The following is an 18,641-nucleotide window of genomic DNA, read 5'->3' as shown; positions in this document are numbered from 1 at the left end:
GGCCGATACTCAGCATCAAGGTAACAGACTGAAACATCACTAAAATGGACTACTGCATGTAAGTGATTAAGCAGATGCTACACATATAATAAGGCCAGTTGCTTATATATGAAAGCCATATGAAATATGAAAAACAATATTCAGCCTTGAAGTAAAAAAGCAAAATCAGTCATATGCTGACACAAAAATGAAAGCATACTGGAACATTTAAAACCTGGTAGAAGAACCTTAAAATGGCTTGCAAATGGAAGCCTGTTCTTCTACAGCAGGGCATTCCAGCTAGTAATATGACACACCCTGCATTAATATCCAAGTCCTGAAGACTTTGATTAGCTGCATCAGATGTGTTAGATTAGGATTGGAAGTAATCTCTGTAGGCATGCTTCCAGGAGGGGGGTAGGCATCCCTGGTCTACTGGGACTGGATACAAACTAGTCCCAATTTCAGCCAAGATGATTCGCAGTCAGGCCTGGTTTGGATGAAATTCGAGCACTGGGGGTTGTGTGGAATCAAATCTGATTGTTCAGGCTTAAATCAGGATAGTACCTATACATTTTTAAGAACTTCGTATGCTATTATATGCTTTAACTTACTGTTTAACTTACTGTTCAAGTAATGAAAAACTACTGGGAAGTAAAGCAGCTACAATTGTACTTTTACATTGCTTTTATCTTTGGAGACATTATGTACCTGCATATCTGTGAAATATCCTCTTTTCCTGACAGTGTAGATATCCATCAGTGCTGATGGGTAAAACTGCTGTATCATAAACAATACCCTTGATGTAATGCCGATATAAATCTGAGTATCACTAGTTTTCATGCTTATGATTTAATGCTTAAAATAGAAAATGAAAAAACTGACCAGGGGCCAAACCTGATTTTCATCTTTAATCTGGGATGACGCTATTCTGTAAAATAGCACAGACTTGCATTATTTTACCCGCCTTCCCTCACTGTTTACATTATAAAGATTGTCCCAGTCTCTGTATCACCAATAGAAGCAATGCAGCCATAATTGCTACGACAGACATTTTAGCCTTTTGGATCTCATAGTAAGGGTGAATTACAAGGTGCACAGACATAGTGTCCATACCAAATTACTCATAAGAATACTGCTTAAGCGTAAAACATGAAGAATTCAGAAATGTCAGGGGTCACACAAACTGAACAAATAAAATATATAAAAAATATATATATACTTAATTAAGAATCCAAAAAAAATAATAACCAGGGACTGAATTGATTGATTTTCATATTTAATCTGTTTAGTTTTGCAGCCTAAGGTGCGGCCACTATGACCCGAGGATTGCTGGTTCAAATCCCGGGTCATGCTTCCTGCCATCAGCAGCCAGAGCCTGAGAGAGCACAATTGGCCTTGCTCTTGCTGGGTGGGCAGATGGCTCTCTCTCTCTCCTCACATTACTGCAGTATAATTATGTTAGCCATTTGAAAAGAGGTGGTGGCTGGTTGAGCATGTGTCAGTCCTCACCCTCCCAGTGTCGGGGAGCATTACATGTGTGTACATGTGATGGGGGAGAGTACTAATGAGTGGGTTGGGTAATCTAATCTTGGGCTATCTGTTTTTTTTTCCCTGTTTTTGATTTTGCCATAAAAAAGCAAACACATGAAAAACAACATATTTAATGTTTTTCAGCACCAAATTTTAATGATTTATATTGTTTCCCTGTTTTAAAAGCAACACAACCTTCTTGCCGTTCAACTCAGCCTGCAGGGTTGTGGTGGTGAACCATGGGAACATGAGAACATGAATGCTAATCAATTAGCCCAGTAACACTTTCTTTTCATACCATCTGTGTCATGAAAGTGATATCTGGGCTATGTGGCCTATTTTTTAACAAATGCTCCTGTTAGAGTACAGCTTATTTCTCAGAAAAGGTTCTGCATGCTCCTTTAATCTCTGATCACACTGAAAACGGTGAAAAACCTCATAAAAAAGGTCTTTCAGGACAGACTAACATTTGAACTACCGTCAGAAACATTCCAACATGGACTTTTATTAAGCTGCCAATTTTTCAATAAAGGCAATATTTCTAAAGGGTGCGAGATAAGAAAAGGCAATATAAGTTTACTGGCCCAGTGCTGCAGGGTGTGCGCTGCCGTGGTGATGTGTTTGGGTATTCTGGGATGTTTTAGCAGCAGCAGTCCGAGGCAGACAGCTGAGTGGCATCAGCAATTTGACCCCCCAGCACCATGGCGTCTCGTTATTTCAAACAAAATCGATGGATGTGAAGGGCACTTTGCGTGTGTGTGTGTGAGCGAGAGTGTGTATGTGCGTTTGGAGCGGGTACAGGGGGGTTTGTCTAGGTTGCCCTTGCATAACCTTGGTGTGTGTCCCAGGAGTAGCTCGCCCCCTCCCTTCCTCATGCAGCCTAACCTTGCACAGTGAGTATAACAGACAGATCAGAGCATCGATACCAGCCTGCTGCTGCTGCCACACACCATCCCCCACCGTGCTTCTATTACACACCACAAACACACACGCTTTCCCTGAAAACGAAGTCCTAAAAAGCCCCCTCCCTCCATCACACAGCACACAGTTACAGAGTAAGTATGCAGTAAAAAGAAGTATGCATAAGGATTCACTCACAAAGATGACGTGCGCTCTTCTGGCTGCACTCTGAGAAAGAAGTACCTGATTCAGTGTTTAAGCGAGGGGCCGAAAGCTCAGACAGACAGGAGGCCAGTCAGACTTTTAAAATCTTTGCTGTGAATCATTGTTTTTACTATGCTTGACGCAGAGTGGTGCCCTCCATCTGAACTGTCTGGGCCCTCAAAAATAAAAACGAAATCATCTACAAGCTTTGTCATCCCTGGAATCCCCCCGCAGCTGTGCGACTGGTGGGGCCAAAATTCTTTTCGGTACTATGTAGAGTCGCTGGAGCTAAACCAAACCCCCCCGAAAACAGGTGCATTAATCACTAGTGTTGAGTATGTTGTTGTTGTTTGTTTTCCCAACAGATGTCTGACTATGATTACAGTTGAAGTCTAGACAACGCATCTTTGTTTGCTTACAATGACACATCTACAGACGAAACTAGACTGAAAGACATAACACTAACTTCACAGCTTGACTCTGATGTTAAGTGATTTAAAGTAAGTCAGGTTTCTGTGTATGATCTGATATCATGATATTTGTTATATTAAGACTAACATCATAATAATTAATGGAATAAAAATGTTTAGCAACAACCCTTATTGTTTCCAAACATCTTTATATGCAAAACTGTCAAACACAACCTAGTGCTTATGTTTTTGAAGAATACTTTTAGGAACATTTGAGCAAGATTTGTATGTTTTTTTTTTAAAGCAAGAACCAGTACATGTAAATGTGAGGAGTTGATTGCATTCTGCAACAAGAGTGTTAGTGAAGTCAGGATGCTGGATTATCACCACCTCACCTCATGGGATGGAGCAGCATCTGACCACAGCCACGTCTTTGACACACAACTACTCTATAGACATTTGCTATAGACAACTATATCTGATGGCCTTCACATGATGATAATATTGAGAAATATCTTCTTGTTTGCTGTCAAAATTGGCAAATAATGTGTGTGTATATATATATAAAGAAGACGTAAAGAAGTAAAGAAGACGCACGTTCTACTTGAATATGAATGTATCTGTTTCTGCATTTGTTACATTAAAACCTATTATGTTAAGTACATTAAAACCCACTATTTTATCCCACATCAGTAAGGCTATGTATGCACAGCAGGTAAAGTGGCCCAAATCTACTTTTTTCAGGGGTTTTTTAACGTCAGGTATAGGTCATTCCCTTGAAAAAGTTTAGTACATATGTAGATATTAGATATTAGAGCAATGTCAACGTTTTGTAAGCTTGTTTTGTAGGCTTGTTAATGTTCAGGTAAGTTTGTGTTGCTTGACCTATTAAGCAATCATCTATTACCCATCAAAATAATCGGTAGAATACCTGCTTCCTTGTTAAATCAATAGTGACAACCTCTAAAACATACATGTCCAAGACTTCACCACCGAAATCCCTTAAAATGTCCTGTGTACACAGTATATACTATAGGTAGACGGGTGAGCAACTATCAGTGCTGTCCCTCAGAGGCAAACTGCTCTGTCCCATTTTTCATGCCGTACAGTGCCGCTGACAACTTGATACTAGCTGGGGGAAATGAGAGGTCAACCACAGCATTCATCTGGAGAGGGAGTGGGAGCGAGAGAGCTGCTCTGATCTACATTGCAGTCCCGCTCTATGTGTGTTTTATTCTCTAGAGAAGGCGAGGACTGCAGCTTATAAAAAACAACAGCTCTGCTTTAAGTTACGGAATCAGCCTGGGGAGGTCATCGGGACAGGTTTGTATTGGGAGGTGAAAAAGCAAGTGAATGGCTTTCTTAAAGCTCTTTCAGTAAAAGGATGCTGTAAAAACCCACTCAAGTCATTTGAGCGTCATAAAACTGCAAATAACGGCACAACATGGACAACATCTCATACATCTCATACACATTTTCATTGCGATACAGTATGCTAATGCAATGTGATGAAGCTGCCGGACCCATGCTGCGGTATAATTAAGACAGGGCTGGGTGTTTTTTTAATGAAATAAGGCACATTTGTTAGACTGAGTGAACACTTTCATATGCCTGAGTGCTCATAAAACCTCGGTTCTGTCCTTTTTAGAGCTCTAATTAGCATACCTCTGCTATTTGTTTGCATATTTCAGAGGTGAATGTTACAATAGCAATGATAAATAATATTTGAAGTAGTGCCAATTACACAGTGCTGTGTGAAATCAGAGGTCATACGTCTTTATACTTTAATTTCCAAGCAAAAATTATCATTCTTTCAGAGAGAATTGCGCTCAGTTTTTCAAATATACCAAAGTTCAGTCTTGGAAGCTGTGAAAAACGATGTTCTCACCCTTGTTGTAATATTGCTTTCTGGCTCCTCCCTTTTGACGACCTGGAAGAACATTCTGTTCATACTAACCTGGCACTCTACACCTCAGCTCAGTTAGCTTGTTAACATTGTTACACTTAATCAAACTCAGAAATCTATGAAAAACTAAGAGGTGATTTGTAAAGCTTCTTTTTTTTTTTTTTTTTTGATCAGCTTAACAACCTCTTAGACCCACAGTGTCCAGTTATTCCCAAAGTGGAAGGATGAATCTGATAATACCATCCATCACTGTATACAATATATCACATTTGTATTATAACTAGCATGTTAATTTGGCTCTAACATAGTAGTTTGTGACTGTTGTGAGTGTTAAAACAGAATAAATTCACAGGTTTTGTTTCTAAAAATAGAATCGCAAACATACGGCAACATGCCAGACACTTCTGTTTTCTGCTGTATCTTAAAATGTATGATGTCAAATAACACACACGAATTAATAATAACAATAACACAAGAACACAAGAATTAACAAGAATAACACAAGAATTGTGTGAATCTTTACACCCTTTACAGTAACACCTGTTCCATACTGACTTGTGTTTAGTAGTGTCTAAGCTTAGAGGGATCTTTGAATTTTTAGTCTATGCAAAAGAGGTTATTCTTGGGTAAATAGCAAAGCACTTTTGTAAGTCACTCTGGATAAGAGTGTCTGCAAGATGCCTTACATGTAAATGTAAATGTAAGTGAGAGTAGAGCTTGATTTTTGTATTTCTCTCAAAACTTTAAGTGCTATTTATCTGATATTCCTCCAAATCTAGAGTGGGTGTTAGGCGTCCCATTTTTCTCTGCATCTTCTAATCATCTATAGATATGACTATAGCACAGTACTACATACCCGCCATGTATTCTAAAACTCTTCTCATTTTTTTAATGCCAGCTGGTCTATACTTACTACATGCTATAACACTAACATGCATTACAGCAACAATATGTAGCATTTTAACCGTGGCTGTCATTGCTACTTGGCTAACTGTAGTATGCAACTTTGGAGAATCTGGCAGGATAACTGTGTAACACTGTGTAACCCACATATGTGTGGTTTATTCTACCACCTCAGTCAACATGCTTCTTTCACTTTCAGTGATGGTCCTGTATCTCTCAGCTCTTCCAGAAAAAAATGTGTCTATTAGTGATGGCTCAAAGTGTGAATCCCACTTCCCAACCATTTCAGAGGTCATGTTACCAGTGACTTTAGCTGAAAAGACATCACCTAAAGGAATGAAGGGGACACAGACAATACAAATGCCTCTTCTGTAGTTAAAACATACATTACACATGAGGCCTGTAGATCACAGCCATAGCTCTAGGCTGAGCGGTTTGACTGATTCACAGAGCAACATTAGAAGTGTGATGTTCTTGCTGTGTGTGATTCATAGACTGTGTCAGCTCTCCCTGTATCACGGCACATGGAATTAAGTAAGGCGAGTAAGGATATCTGAAGAGCAATTTGGGACTATTTAAAAAAAATAATTGCAGTTCGGCTACTGTTACGAAAGCGGTTAAGGAAGTAAACTTCACTTGAGGGACCACCCATGATTTTATGTGTGATCAAAGTGCCAAATACATCCGTCAGTAAAACCCTTTTTTCCACACTCAGAGTGTTCAACTCCACAAACCATACAAGAGACAGCCACCCAGCCCTGACATTAGCTAACACAGCAAAGATGTACAAATCATCCATCCCCCATTTCAAGGCAAAATGAAGCAATGTGGGGCCTTTTTTAGGTATGTGCATGTGTGTGTTCTGAAAACATCTGGATTTGCTATATCTAGTATTAAATCACACATTATCAGCTGCCATCAAAAACATGCAGAGCCTTCCTAAAATGTGTGGGGAAAAAACATTTTTACAAGCAAACATCAGTTACAAAAAAGTCAAGCAAAAACTTGTATCTCCAGTGTTGTTGTTTTGGCAGTTGTTCCTTTCATTGTGTCAAAATTTCATGATGAATGGGTCAATAGAAATGCTCCAAATGACTTGGAATAAAAGCTTTTTACAGTGACTTTCACTGAAAGTTATAAAGGGTCTTTCTTTCTTCTGTAAAGTTGGCATTTTAAAGACATGAGGTTTTTGTGTGACAGTGAGAAAATACTTACTTGATACTCTTGAATCATTATTCAAGACAGATATGTGAACCCCAGTAATTAAAAACTGGTACACAGCAGGTACATAGGCTAATTATATGTACATCACAAATAAATATGGGCAATATGACAGTATTTTATTAATATCATAATACATTCTGTTATTGTGAAAAAAAGACTCCCCTAATTATACTGTAAATACTGTCAGTTCTAAAATAAACACCAACTGGATGTTTCATTATAGCATAATAAAAGAGTCTAATTAGGAACATTCAAACACAGTAAATTTAAGGCAAAAGGTGCCATAAAATGCATTTATTCAGTTTTTAAGGACGATAAATGCTCAGAGTGGACTTTGGGGAGACGAGATGGTAATAGCCACTCAGTTAGCATTACAAGCCTATTATTTTGTTGTTGTTGTTGTTTTTTTTAATAACCGATAAGCTCTGCTTCTTTGGCTGCTTTACGGTGCTGTGATGGATTACAGCAGCTGCATAACAAAGCACAGTTTTCAACACTATAACAAAAACACAGTCATCATATTTTGTAATTATTCCTTCTTCCCAATCTTCCCAAAACTAGGTAGTGTTACTGTCCTCTCTAGATGTGTCCCAATTCAGGGGCTGCATCCTTCGGAGGCTGTATTCGAATACCGAATTTCGTCACAGCGATGCAAAGAGGTTTTGATAGTTATTAAATAATATTATCTAATATTTCTGTCCTACAGTCAACGCCTGTCTAGACCCAAAGTGTAGTTTTAATGAACTTATCTAATACGTTTCTTGTAATATAGGCTCCACTGTGTATCAACCTTGGTGCTACACCTAATGACCAGGAAAAAACCCTGTCCTCCTCAGACCACGCAGATTTGTTCATTCCGCACACATCTGAGAGTGCAGGCTGAAATATGCGAGCTGTCACAAACGCTACAACACAAAGTTCTCTTTATTCCTCCCAGAGGCAGCGTTAAAGACTGTCTTCTATATAAGCACTGCCATTGTGCCAGATTTGATGGGCAGCAATCACTCCCTTTCTTTAACAAAACAAAGGAGAGAGAGGCAAAAAAAAATCAATAAACCTTTCAGATGCTGCATCCATTTAGCACGCTCAATCCAGCCCAACTTTCTCAAATAACAGAGATGAGGAGCATTGGGGGGGATAATGAACGCAATACACCATGATATCATGTTTCCTTCTAGTGCATTTTATCTGACTTTTTCATCAATTCAGAGAGAACATTAGCATGGACCTCTAGGCCAGGGAATGTACCTATTAAACTCCGGAATACATGCAAATTCCATACTACTTTAACACCTTAACATATCTATAGATTAGATGTGACTAGGAAAACAACACTTTCATTAAGGGTGTTGCCTTTCTCTGGTGAACAGAAGCACAGAAACAGTAATGCAAAAATATGTTCCTTTCTACAGTTTAAAAAAAAAAAACGCTCTAACTCTATTCAAAGGACCATCACCCAAATCAGGAATTCTTTATACAAAAGCAAAATTATGATACAATGTTATTTATCATAAAATCTTCCTTTCAGAAGGTACCAGAAGATAAGAGTTCAGTTTAAATAGCTGAATTACTACAACTAATGTCTAGCTGAACAAGATTGTTCTTAAAGTGCTGTCAGTGTCTATATAAGAAAAAAAAATGTATTACATATTTCAAGGAGGATTAGTTTCCTGCTGTTCCTGCTCTTATTTATGGAAAGATTTTGCATGTATGGTTTGATTCAGATTTTCATACTTTTTATGGATTTAACTGAATAATGAAAATGGAAAATGTGTTTCACATTTATAGTAAGATGCAGGATAAAAGGATAGACTACAAATTACTACATAAACACTAAAAAACATGTTTTTAAGAGAATCTTTTTTATTTATTTATTTTTTTAGAACTAATTTAACAACAATGGCCCTCACACACCAGTATCTTCCTATGAATTTACTTACATTTGTTCTAGAGAAAAGTCCTAAATGTCTACATCAGATTAAGGATGTGTTTTTAAACTGCAGAACTGTTCATAGCTCTGCTCTTATAATGATGGATCTCGTTGTCCTTATAAACCTAACCAATCAAAAAGAAGAAAAGACTTCTTTGAAGTAATCTACTGGGTATTTTTTACAGACATTTTAAATAAGGTCAAACAAAAGAAATAGACTTAACGGAGCAATAACAAACCACTCACAGGCTATACCTGCTTCATTTTACAGGTTGATTTTACAACCTCTTCATCTCCTGTAAATGATCTCTGTCCTAATTGAGTGCTTTAAAATTGGTTTTGCAGATTAGTTTTCATATATGGGCTTGGCAGGAAATGATTCTTTTCCATCATATAAAATCATCCTTTAAACAAGATATACCATTTATATGCATTATACACATTATTTGCCAGATAGTGTTTATATAAGCATACTATGACTGTCACAAAAACCTTGTATCTGTATTTCTGCTGTTTCTTTCCACATTTAAACATAATCTGAATCTGGCAGCTGTCCTTTAAAACCTGTCAAACTTACATGATGAAAGAAATGGAAATAAAAAAAGGTTCCAAATTTACTCAGAATAGAAGTTTTATTGTCTTCCATTACAAGTAAAGATGGCTTTTTATCCTCCTGTAAAGTTGCCATTTTGGAGTTAGAAGGTTTTTGACAGTATACAAACTGTGGCAAAAAAAATGCATGTAATGCATGTGTCTACCAAACTCTCCAAAAATATTATATCACTGCCAATTAATTGTGAAGATAAATTAGAATCTGTGATTTTATAAGCAAATAATCAAGTCTAACTGATTCATTATGAGAGCTCTAACAATAAGAAGACAACATGATTTAACTAGAGCAAAACCCCAGTGAACCACAAAATAACCCTTCCAGACGGTGAGACAACATGCCCAGTTTAATGGCTTGTATACAGTAGTGAAGAGATTTTTGACCTGAGCAGAAATTTCTCATGACCTTGTGATACATTACACAAAAGAACAGTTCCAGTCCATTGGCCAGTTAATGTTCCAGTCATGAACACACCTTCATAGCCATAGAAAAGCCCCTACTAGCAGCAGTTCAAATATGCACACAGAGAAACCTTTGCAGTTTTCAGTAAGGAACTAATCCACTCTACAGCAGAAATACACTATGGACAAAAGTATTGGGACACCTGCTCATTCATTGTTTCTTCCGAAATCATGTCTATTAAGTTCATCCTGTTTTTGTTGGAGCAATTGACTGTACTACCCAGGGAAGGTGTTCTACTAAATGATGCAGTCCATGACAAGAACATCCCGAACATCCCCAACTCCCCAACTCATCCCAAAAGTATTGGATGCAGTACCAACCATATTCCAGAGAACACAGTTTCACTGCTCCACAGCTTAATGCTGGGGGGTTTATACCCTTTCAGTCCATGCCTGGCATTAGTCATGGTGCCAACACGTTCATGTTTATCTACTACAGAGAGTACTATTCTTTTGCCTTTCTTATGCTTCTCTACATCTGTGTCAGGAATAGGTGCACTTAAAGCAGCCGAATGTATTTATTAGGAGGAGTATTCATAAACATTTGGACATATAGTGTAATTCATCTCACAATTTCAAATAAAGCCCAAATATTGGAAGGTCTAATAGAACAATGCAAGAACAGCATCAATAAGAGTTATAATGTAACAGGAAAGTAGGCCATTATTTGTTGTGTTGTTGGTCATTAAAGACTATTTAAGTGATCACTCAGGGACAGGTCATCAAGTGATAGTATTTTGAACCCTGAAAATAATATAAATAAATCAAATAAAAGATAAATCCCAGAAACAATACCACTGGCTCCTTTCATTTTAAGAGCTTTTCCACAGACTTGCCGCCTATATTGAATCATACTGTACCCCCAAAGATACCATTTAATGATTTTGCAGTAGTTACTGACATTGCAATATCATATTTACTCTGAAAAGCAACCATGAGCTGCACAGTCTGAATCTTGTGAAGTTCTCATAAATGGCTTGCTTACCATGGTTGTCCTCAGACTGGTTGAATCCGCAGAGCTGACAGATAGAACGAACCCAACGGTTCATCTCCTCCTCCGTCTCTGCCACCAGGTAGAAGGTTCTTTCAGCTGTTTTGATATCGAACACAAAGCTGTCCTGAAATTCCTTACGTTTGAAAGTAAGGCCAGCATCCACTTGCTCGCAGCAGTGCAGATCTATGATGCGGATGGGCTTTTTGGCATGGTCACTCTTGTAGTACTCCAGCACATCTGGGTCTCCACTCATGCGTCCACTGCGGAGGATGAACCAGCGCTTCTTCCAGGCCTGAAGAACACGATAACACCAGATTAGAGGAGAACAACAATGCTGATGCCAATAACTCCACCTTCACAGGACCGTCTACGTATGCAGACTCTCAGTGCTTCAAAGTGCTTCTAAGACTGAACTAAAGGTTAATGTAATGTAAATGTAAATGTAACGACACATTTAAACATGAGTAAACAAGAAGATGAACAGTTGTATATAATATGTGACGGGACACTGACACAAAGAACAGACAATCTGTTAATATCAGAGGAAATGAAATGGACATTCAAATAACTGTGTAACAGTATGTGCAATTATACTGAACTGTCACGGTAAGGGGGTTCATGGACAAAATACATACACACCATCAGGTTATATACAGTGCTTTCCCAGGTGTGCGTGCCACCCGGACCCGGAGATGTTAGATTTGCACAGTATTGGTACAGGAGCTGTAGTGGTTTAGGAGTATCACTATGGTAACTGTAGTCTTGTTTGCCCCCCCCCCCCCCCCCCCCCCCCCCCCCCCGACCCAACCTTTTTCCTTCTCTCTCTCGTCTCTCCCCCTCTTGCTGCCACGTGTAGAGAGACTGACTTTTACACTCAATATCTCTCTTTGTTCTTTATCCCTCACTGTTTTCACCTTCGGAATTTGAAACGACTACAACATAAACAAGTATTTCAAAGAAATTCTGGGTTAAACATCTTATTCCAACTCATGAAATCATGGTGGACTGGACGAGGACAATGTGTTGGGGAATTGTGTGTGTCTGAGTGGAAACACATTGAACATGCTAATGTTTGCACTGCATAATTAACACACTACAGGCTGTATTAACTACCTCAGCGGGAACTACACAGCACTAGATGGGATAGACGGTATCTTACACAACGTTCTGTTCAAATGAAAATAAAATAAACAGAGATCCTAACAGTCCCAATTTTTTTTTTTGTACCATTGTTGTACTTGCATCAAATACAGAAGATCAGCCTCAACATCTCAAGTTTGCTTCTTTGGTTTAGAACAGAGATGCTAGGCTGACGCTACTAACAAACACTGTACTTAGACCATCACCAATCTCATTTCTATAAATACACTCCCAAAAACACCTCTCAGATAAATCAATGTGTTTTAGAATACAGTATGACCTTTGTCTATAAAAAACCCTCTCTGCTCTGCTCTGCACATTTTGAGTAACTGAAATCACTTTTGCTTCAGAAAAATATGTTATAATTCCTGGCACGTTTGAACTAAATATACTAAATATACTATATACTAGTATATATTAATATACTAAATAATAAATAATAGTACAAAAAGGGATGTTATGCTGATGATTATGTAATTCCAATTTAGCTTAAATGTTTTGAAGGAATATTTATACTGTGTTGCTAAATAATAAAATAAATAATAAATACTAAATAAATATTTACACAGCTTTTCAACAAATGTATTTTAGCATATATTTATGCCAACCGGTGACAATCTAAATCCAGTGTTTGTTAGCGACATTAGCCTAGCATCTCTCGTTCTAAACCAAAGAAGCACAAGTGAGATTTCAAATATATCTTGGCTGATAGACTGTATCTGAGGTCAATTATAAATGGTGTTAATCTGATTTTTCGCTGAACAACGCTTTAACTTTAATATTTCAAACATGTTGTAGTCAAACGTTTGGGATATCACCACATTTCATTAATTTAGCATCACATAAACATAATTTTAAAAAATAATCTAAGGTTAATAAACAATCTTAACAGATAAATAAGTGGCAATAATTCATTTAAACTTTTCAGAAGAAAGTTTTGAAACATTGAAACTGTAGCTGCTTTTCAGCAAAGTGAAAAAGAAGTAAAAATAAACAAGACTTCATAATAAGAAAGACTTCAGTTAGTGTGTAGATCACATTGATGGAAACCTAGATTAAGTTCTAAGGAAATGTGTAGAAGTGCGTGTATGTGTGTTACACACTGCATGTGGCTTATCTGAGACAGGTGTTACTCCCCCATATTGTTTCCTGTTCAGATATAGCTGAAGAGGAGGTAAACACACACTACAAACAGACATAGACACGCGCAGGCACACGCGCATACACACACACAAACACACGCCACACCGCCATGGCAACTGCTTCCCCGGTAAACACACCTGCGAGGTTACAGTCTGACTGTGAGCCAATCAGATTGTGTTTGTAGTAATCATGCGCTCAGCAACACAGACGAATACGTTGGATTTGGTCGAATGATGGGAGGGGTGGGGGTGGGGGGGACATTAGTTCTAATGTAAATAAACAGATGCACCCACCACATCTGACAAATCCACACCTTACTGTCAAAGAGTAAGACATCCATATAATTATAAATATGATTAGTAAAACCAGTGTGGCACACACACCCAGTAAGCCTTAAGAAACAAAACGTGAAGGATCAATTGACTTATCCGTGCCCCACCCATTAATACTTTCTTTTGTCGCAAAGTTGGTTCACATTTAACTTAATAGGCTTAAGTTGCAGTTTCTATTTGCTACTCACTCCTGAGCTGCCAGTTTAAACTGCTACGCTACCAAACAGGACCACATTGTTTGTAGTTTTTTACCAAAACAAGGCAGGGCTGGGTTTCCTGAAAGCACCTTAGCCCAAAGTTGATCCTTCATTGGTTAAGCAAGCATCCCACTGAATACTGTCTCTCTGCCACAAAACTGGACCCAGGCTGGAAACAACATAGATGCATTTGCCACCATGCTAACATTAAAGGAGTAGTTCAGGAGTAATAATCAAACTAACATGATTTGTCATTTAGCCCAGATGCTGTCCATCAGCCAAGAAATTTCATATCTGAAGTTTGTTTCTTAGTTTTAGAACAGGAGATGTTATGCTAGCATCGCTAACAAACACTGAACTCAGACTGTCACCAAATTTGGCTTCATAAATACAAGCTCAAATCTTCATTTATTTGCTTCAACAAAACAAGTCAGAAAGCTTTATAAATAAGGGGGTCTCTAAGTGGCTCCGCAGGTCTAATGTCTAATGTGCTACCGCTATGGTCTGGAGGTCGTGAGTTGGAATCCTGAGCCATGCCGCTTTGTCATCAGAAGCCAGGGAAAAAACTGATAGCATGGATAAACCATACACCAACCATGTCTTGGCAGCTCGGCTACATCTGGAGCAATTGACATATTATGTTAATTAGATTTTTCCCTGACCTGTTCCCCCCTCACTTTATCTATCTTAACTATTTCAGATCGGAGCAGACGTTTTAGGCACCCATCATGTCATTGAGAGAGTTATTGCATGTAAACATTACATTAGAACAGATGTAGGTAAACATACATCCAGTAAAAAGTAGCAAGAATTTCTCTATCATTTCTCTGTCTGCTATCATTTTTTCCCTTTTTCTCTGGCTGCTGATGGCAGAGCGGGATGGCTCAGGATTCGAACTCATGACTCCTGGACCATAGTGGTAGCACATTAGACCTGCGGAGCCACTTAGAGATTTGTTTATGAAGCTTTCTCACATATGTTGAAGCAAATAAATGAAGATTTGAGCTTGTATTTACGAAGCCAAATGTGTTGACAGTCCAGTGTTTGTTAGTTAAAGGTTAGCATAGCATCTCCTGTTTGAAGAAAGTAGGTGATATGATGTGGGCTAAGCTTGGTTGCAGGTTTCTCCTGAACGCCCCCAGCCAGCACAGTGTTTATGTGTTTAATTCCATCACCAGCTCACCTGATTTACCATCATTAAGCACTGATTTACCAAACCAGGTGTTGGATGAGAACTATGAATAATAGAACTATGAATAAACTCCCATGAGGAGAGTTTTGGAGATGGGCCAATGAACACAGTGAGCGTTAATCGTATTTATTCTAATATTAGTAGAGTAAATAAACACCTACTAGCCAGATCAGGAGCTTTTCCAGACTATTTTTTACAGGTGCCTAAAATGTCTACACAATACTGTACACAAATCTACAATTTCTCTTTAGGGATGCTTGCCAGCATTCTGCAAAGCCTGCTCAACAGCCTTGCAACAGTTGCTGTTAAAGAACGCGTACGTGAGCAGATTATATAATCTATTTTTTTTCCAGATCTTAAGCAAGCTAATCTTACATTAACAGCGCTTGTGGGAAGCAGAAAAGGCCGCAGAGTCCGAAGGTTAACACAGCTTTTGCGCAGACTTAAATATTTGAATGTTTGAGATGCCTGGTGTGGGGAGTAGTGTCTGACACTGGGCGAGGGAGGAATGTTTTCTGCAGTGGAGAGAGGGAGGGAGGGAGAGACAGACGGCTAGATGATGGAGAGACACTTTCTGGCCCACTGCCAGCAATCCACTTCCGTCCAGTCGCTCTCTCTCTCTCTCTCTCTCTTTCTTTCTATCTGTGTCACACACACACACACACACACACACATAAATACATACACACTTCTGACACAGGATCCTGCAGGCCCCAGCCTCCATCAACACACACACACACAGGGACCTCCGTCACCAAAAAACAGGGAACCAAGGACACTCTTTCCACTGACCCCCCCACCCCTCGGCACACACACATACACACGGACGCCCCCTCTCTTCCCCTTCCTTCGTTCAGTCCCACTGTCCGGCCGGCAGGAAGCGGAAAAACGGATCCCGCTGCACATCCTGTGTTTTCTCAAGCCTGCTGTTGACCTCCCCTTCAATCGCTGTTCTCACACCCCGCTCCTGCCCGCACTGTCACAATAAGTCCATTATCAAGTGATTCCAAGCAGCAGAGATGGGTTAACTGTCTTACTGTGCAAAACAAGAACCAACATCTCCACAATGCACTGCCTGTGTTCCATTATCTTGACATCACCCTTCACTACACTGATATCACAGCAGGTTGCAATATGCAAATGAGCTTCTAACTAATCACTACGGGCTTTGTTGCATGCTGCGGTTGCCCTTAAGCAAATCTTTGACGTTTCTGTAGAGGTTTGGATGAACTCATGTATTTGCATGATTTAAGAGATGTGAATCTTCTATCTTCTGATAGCCTTCTCCAGCTTTGAGGGCATCAATTGTTTGAATTGTCAGAGTGCTAGGCAGCTGCTTAGAGGAGCCCCTGGCTGCTGATTGCTGATTGAAGGTTTGAGGAGTCAGAGGCTGCGTCCTAATTCCTTATTAGTGCATGTTTGGCAGGTCAGTACACAAAATATTAACATACTAACTGGTTTTGTACTAACAGGAAGTGCTGAGGCGTTGCTATGCCAACATACATCACTGCAAACTCTCCAGCTGCAGCTGCCGCTGCACTTGCATTGTTATTCTCCATTTTTTAATAATACCTGCTGAGTATGTATCTTGGATATTTAAGTACACTTAACCTCATCACTTTTATCTTCACCAAATACTCAAAAATCCTATAACCCATCTATGGTAGTGAACTTGGGACAGTGAGTACACACACACCCAGAGCAGTGGGCAGCCAACTCCAGCGCCCAGGGAGCAGAAAGGGTAACGGGCCTTGCTCAAGGGCCCAACAGTGGCAGCGTGCCAAGCCCGGGAATCAAACCTACAACCCTGTTATCGATAGCCCGGTGCTCTAACCACTGAGCCACCACTGTCCACAAGCACTATACAAATAATTTGACTTGACTAGACTAGACTAGACCAGACTAGACCAGACTAGACTAGACTATTGTAAGTATTTAACTAACATCAGTTAATCTTCTATTTACTTGACTACTCACAGTAACTGGTATTTTGACTAGGGTGCCCTAACTTTTGAATGCCACTGTATACTAAAGTCATTTAGTGCCTATTGTGCAGCCCTAGAATCCTAAACATGACAGAGAGGGCTTGATCAAAATGATCTACTGTGATTCACCTATATGCTTTCTGATAGTAAGTGATTCTGGATATTCATAGAAAGTGGTGCTCCACATTGACCCATATCTTCAGACCTGACTGACACAGTGTCTAACTGTGTGTTAATTAGGTCAGTCAATGAAACACCAACAGACACAAACACAAAACATCCTAAATGGAGGTCAGCAGGGTGTTCTGTTCAGTTTTTCTGTTTGTCTCAATTAATCATTAAGAAACTGACATTTCAACCAGCTGAACATGTCCTGCTATCTTCTTCTAGCCTTCTCCTGCTTTGTGGGCATCAAGTATTTTAATTTTCAGAGTGCTTGGCAGCTACTGACTGTTGTCTACTTTAAACAGTAGCTTTTAAATACTTTGAATAGATAAACTGAAAAAGCATCTTTACTGGATGCAGCAATTCCTTCTGTACCAGCTGCCAAACAGCCAGAAGAAGAAGAAGAAGAAGCTCGAAGCTAAGTAATAGCATCTATGCGTTCCTACAGCAGCCTGCCAGGATGTTTCTCATTTTAGTTTCTGCCCGACTGATAAATGACAGCTACTAGAGGCTGTGCGCGCCGCTGATGGACCGAGGACGGGGAGTGAAGCAACATTTTATCACTGCTGACAAAACCAAACCCCACTGTTCCCTTTAGCACTGCAGCAGCAATGACAGCAAATTCCTCTCAGTAATTAAACAGCAGTCGGAGCTTAAAAGCCTTTCAGATCCAGGCCAGACGTCACTTTGCCTTTGAATAACTACATAGCATTCCTAATGAAATACACACATCTAAAACCCATAATTACTGTCCCCGGAACAGAGTTACTGTAATTTGCCATTCTGTGTATTGTGAGATATGAACCAGATTTGTGCATTCAAGCATTTCAAATGTCTAAGGGCTGGGTTGCTCACCTCAGGTTAAGCCTAAGCCTGGATTAAATGGGATTTTAATGATGAAACACCATTGACATTGCAGTTTAGTCTCAGACTAGCCTTAATCCCTTTCCACTTCAACTCAGGAAGGGTTATTTAATTAGTTGAAACATCCAGGAACTTAATTGTGTAAGTTACCATACACTGATCAGCCATAACATTAAAACCACCGAGAGGTGAAGTGAATAACACTGATTATCTGGTTACCATGGCACCTGTGATATACTGTATATTGGGCAGCAAGTGAACTGTCAGTTCTTGAAGTTGATGTGTTGGAAGCAGGAAAAATGAGCAAGTATAAGGACCTAAGGGCCAAGCTGTGATGGTCAGATGACCGTGTATGTCCAAAGCACTATACAGGTATGTGGACTGTTTTTGCCATGCAGTGGTCAGCACCTACCAAAAATGGTCCAAGGAAGGACAACTGGTTAACCATCGAGAGGGTTATGGCCCCACAAGGCTCATTGATGCGATCCATGCAAGCCCCACCTCACTTACTAACTTACAGGGCCTAAAGGATCTGCTGCTAACTCTTGGTGCCAGATTGTACAGGACTC

The 18,641-nt window shown here is 39.4% G+C and overlaps 1 protein-coding gene across 1 annotated transcript in view; it reads right to left on the bottom strand.

Annotated features, from left to right (window-relative positions):
* The window catches only part of gab2 (GRB2-associated binding protein 2), a 64,923-nt gene that overhangs the window by 20,772 nt on the left and 25,510 nt on the right, over positions 1-18,641 (bottom strand). Inside the window, exon 2 of the mRNA XM_072691824.1 lies at positions 11,046-11,346. Within this exon, the coding sequence (XP_072547925.1) occupies positions 11,046-11,346 (301 nt within the window). The remainder of the gene's footprint in view (positions 1-11,045; positions 11,347-18,641) is intronic.

This window comes from Salminus brasiliensis, chromosome 11 (assembly GCF_030463535.1).
Source record: "Salminus brasiliensis chromosome 11, fSalBra1.hap2, whole genome shotgun sequence".
Lineage (NCBI taxonomy): Eukaryota > Metazoa > Chordata > Actinopteri > Characiformes > Bryconidae > Salminus > Salminus brasiliensis.
This window is presented reverse-complemented; position numbering and strand designations above follow the sequence as displayed.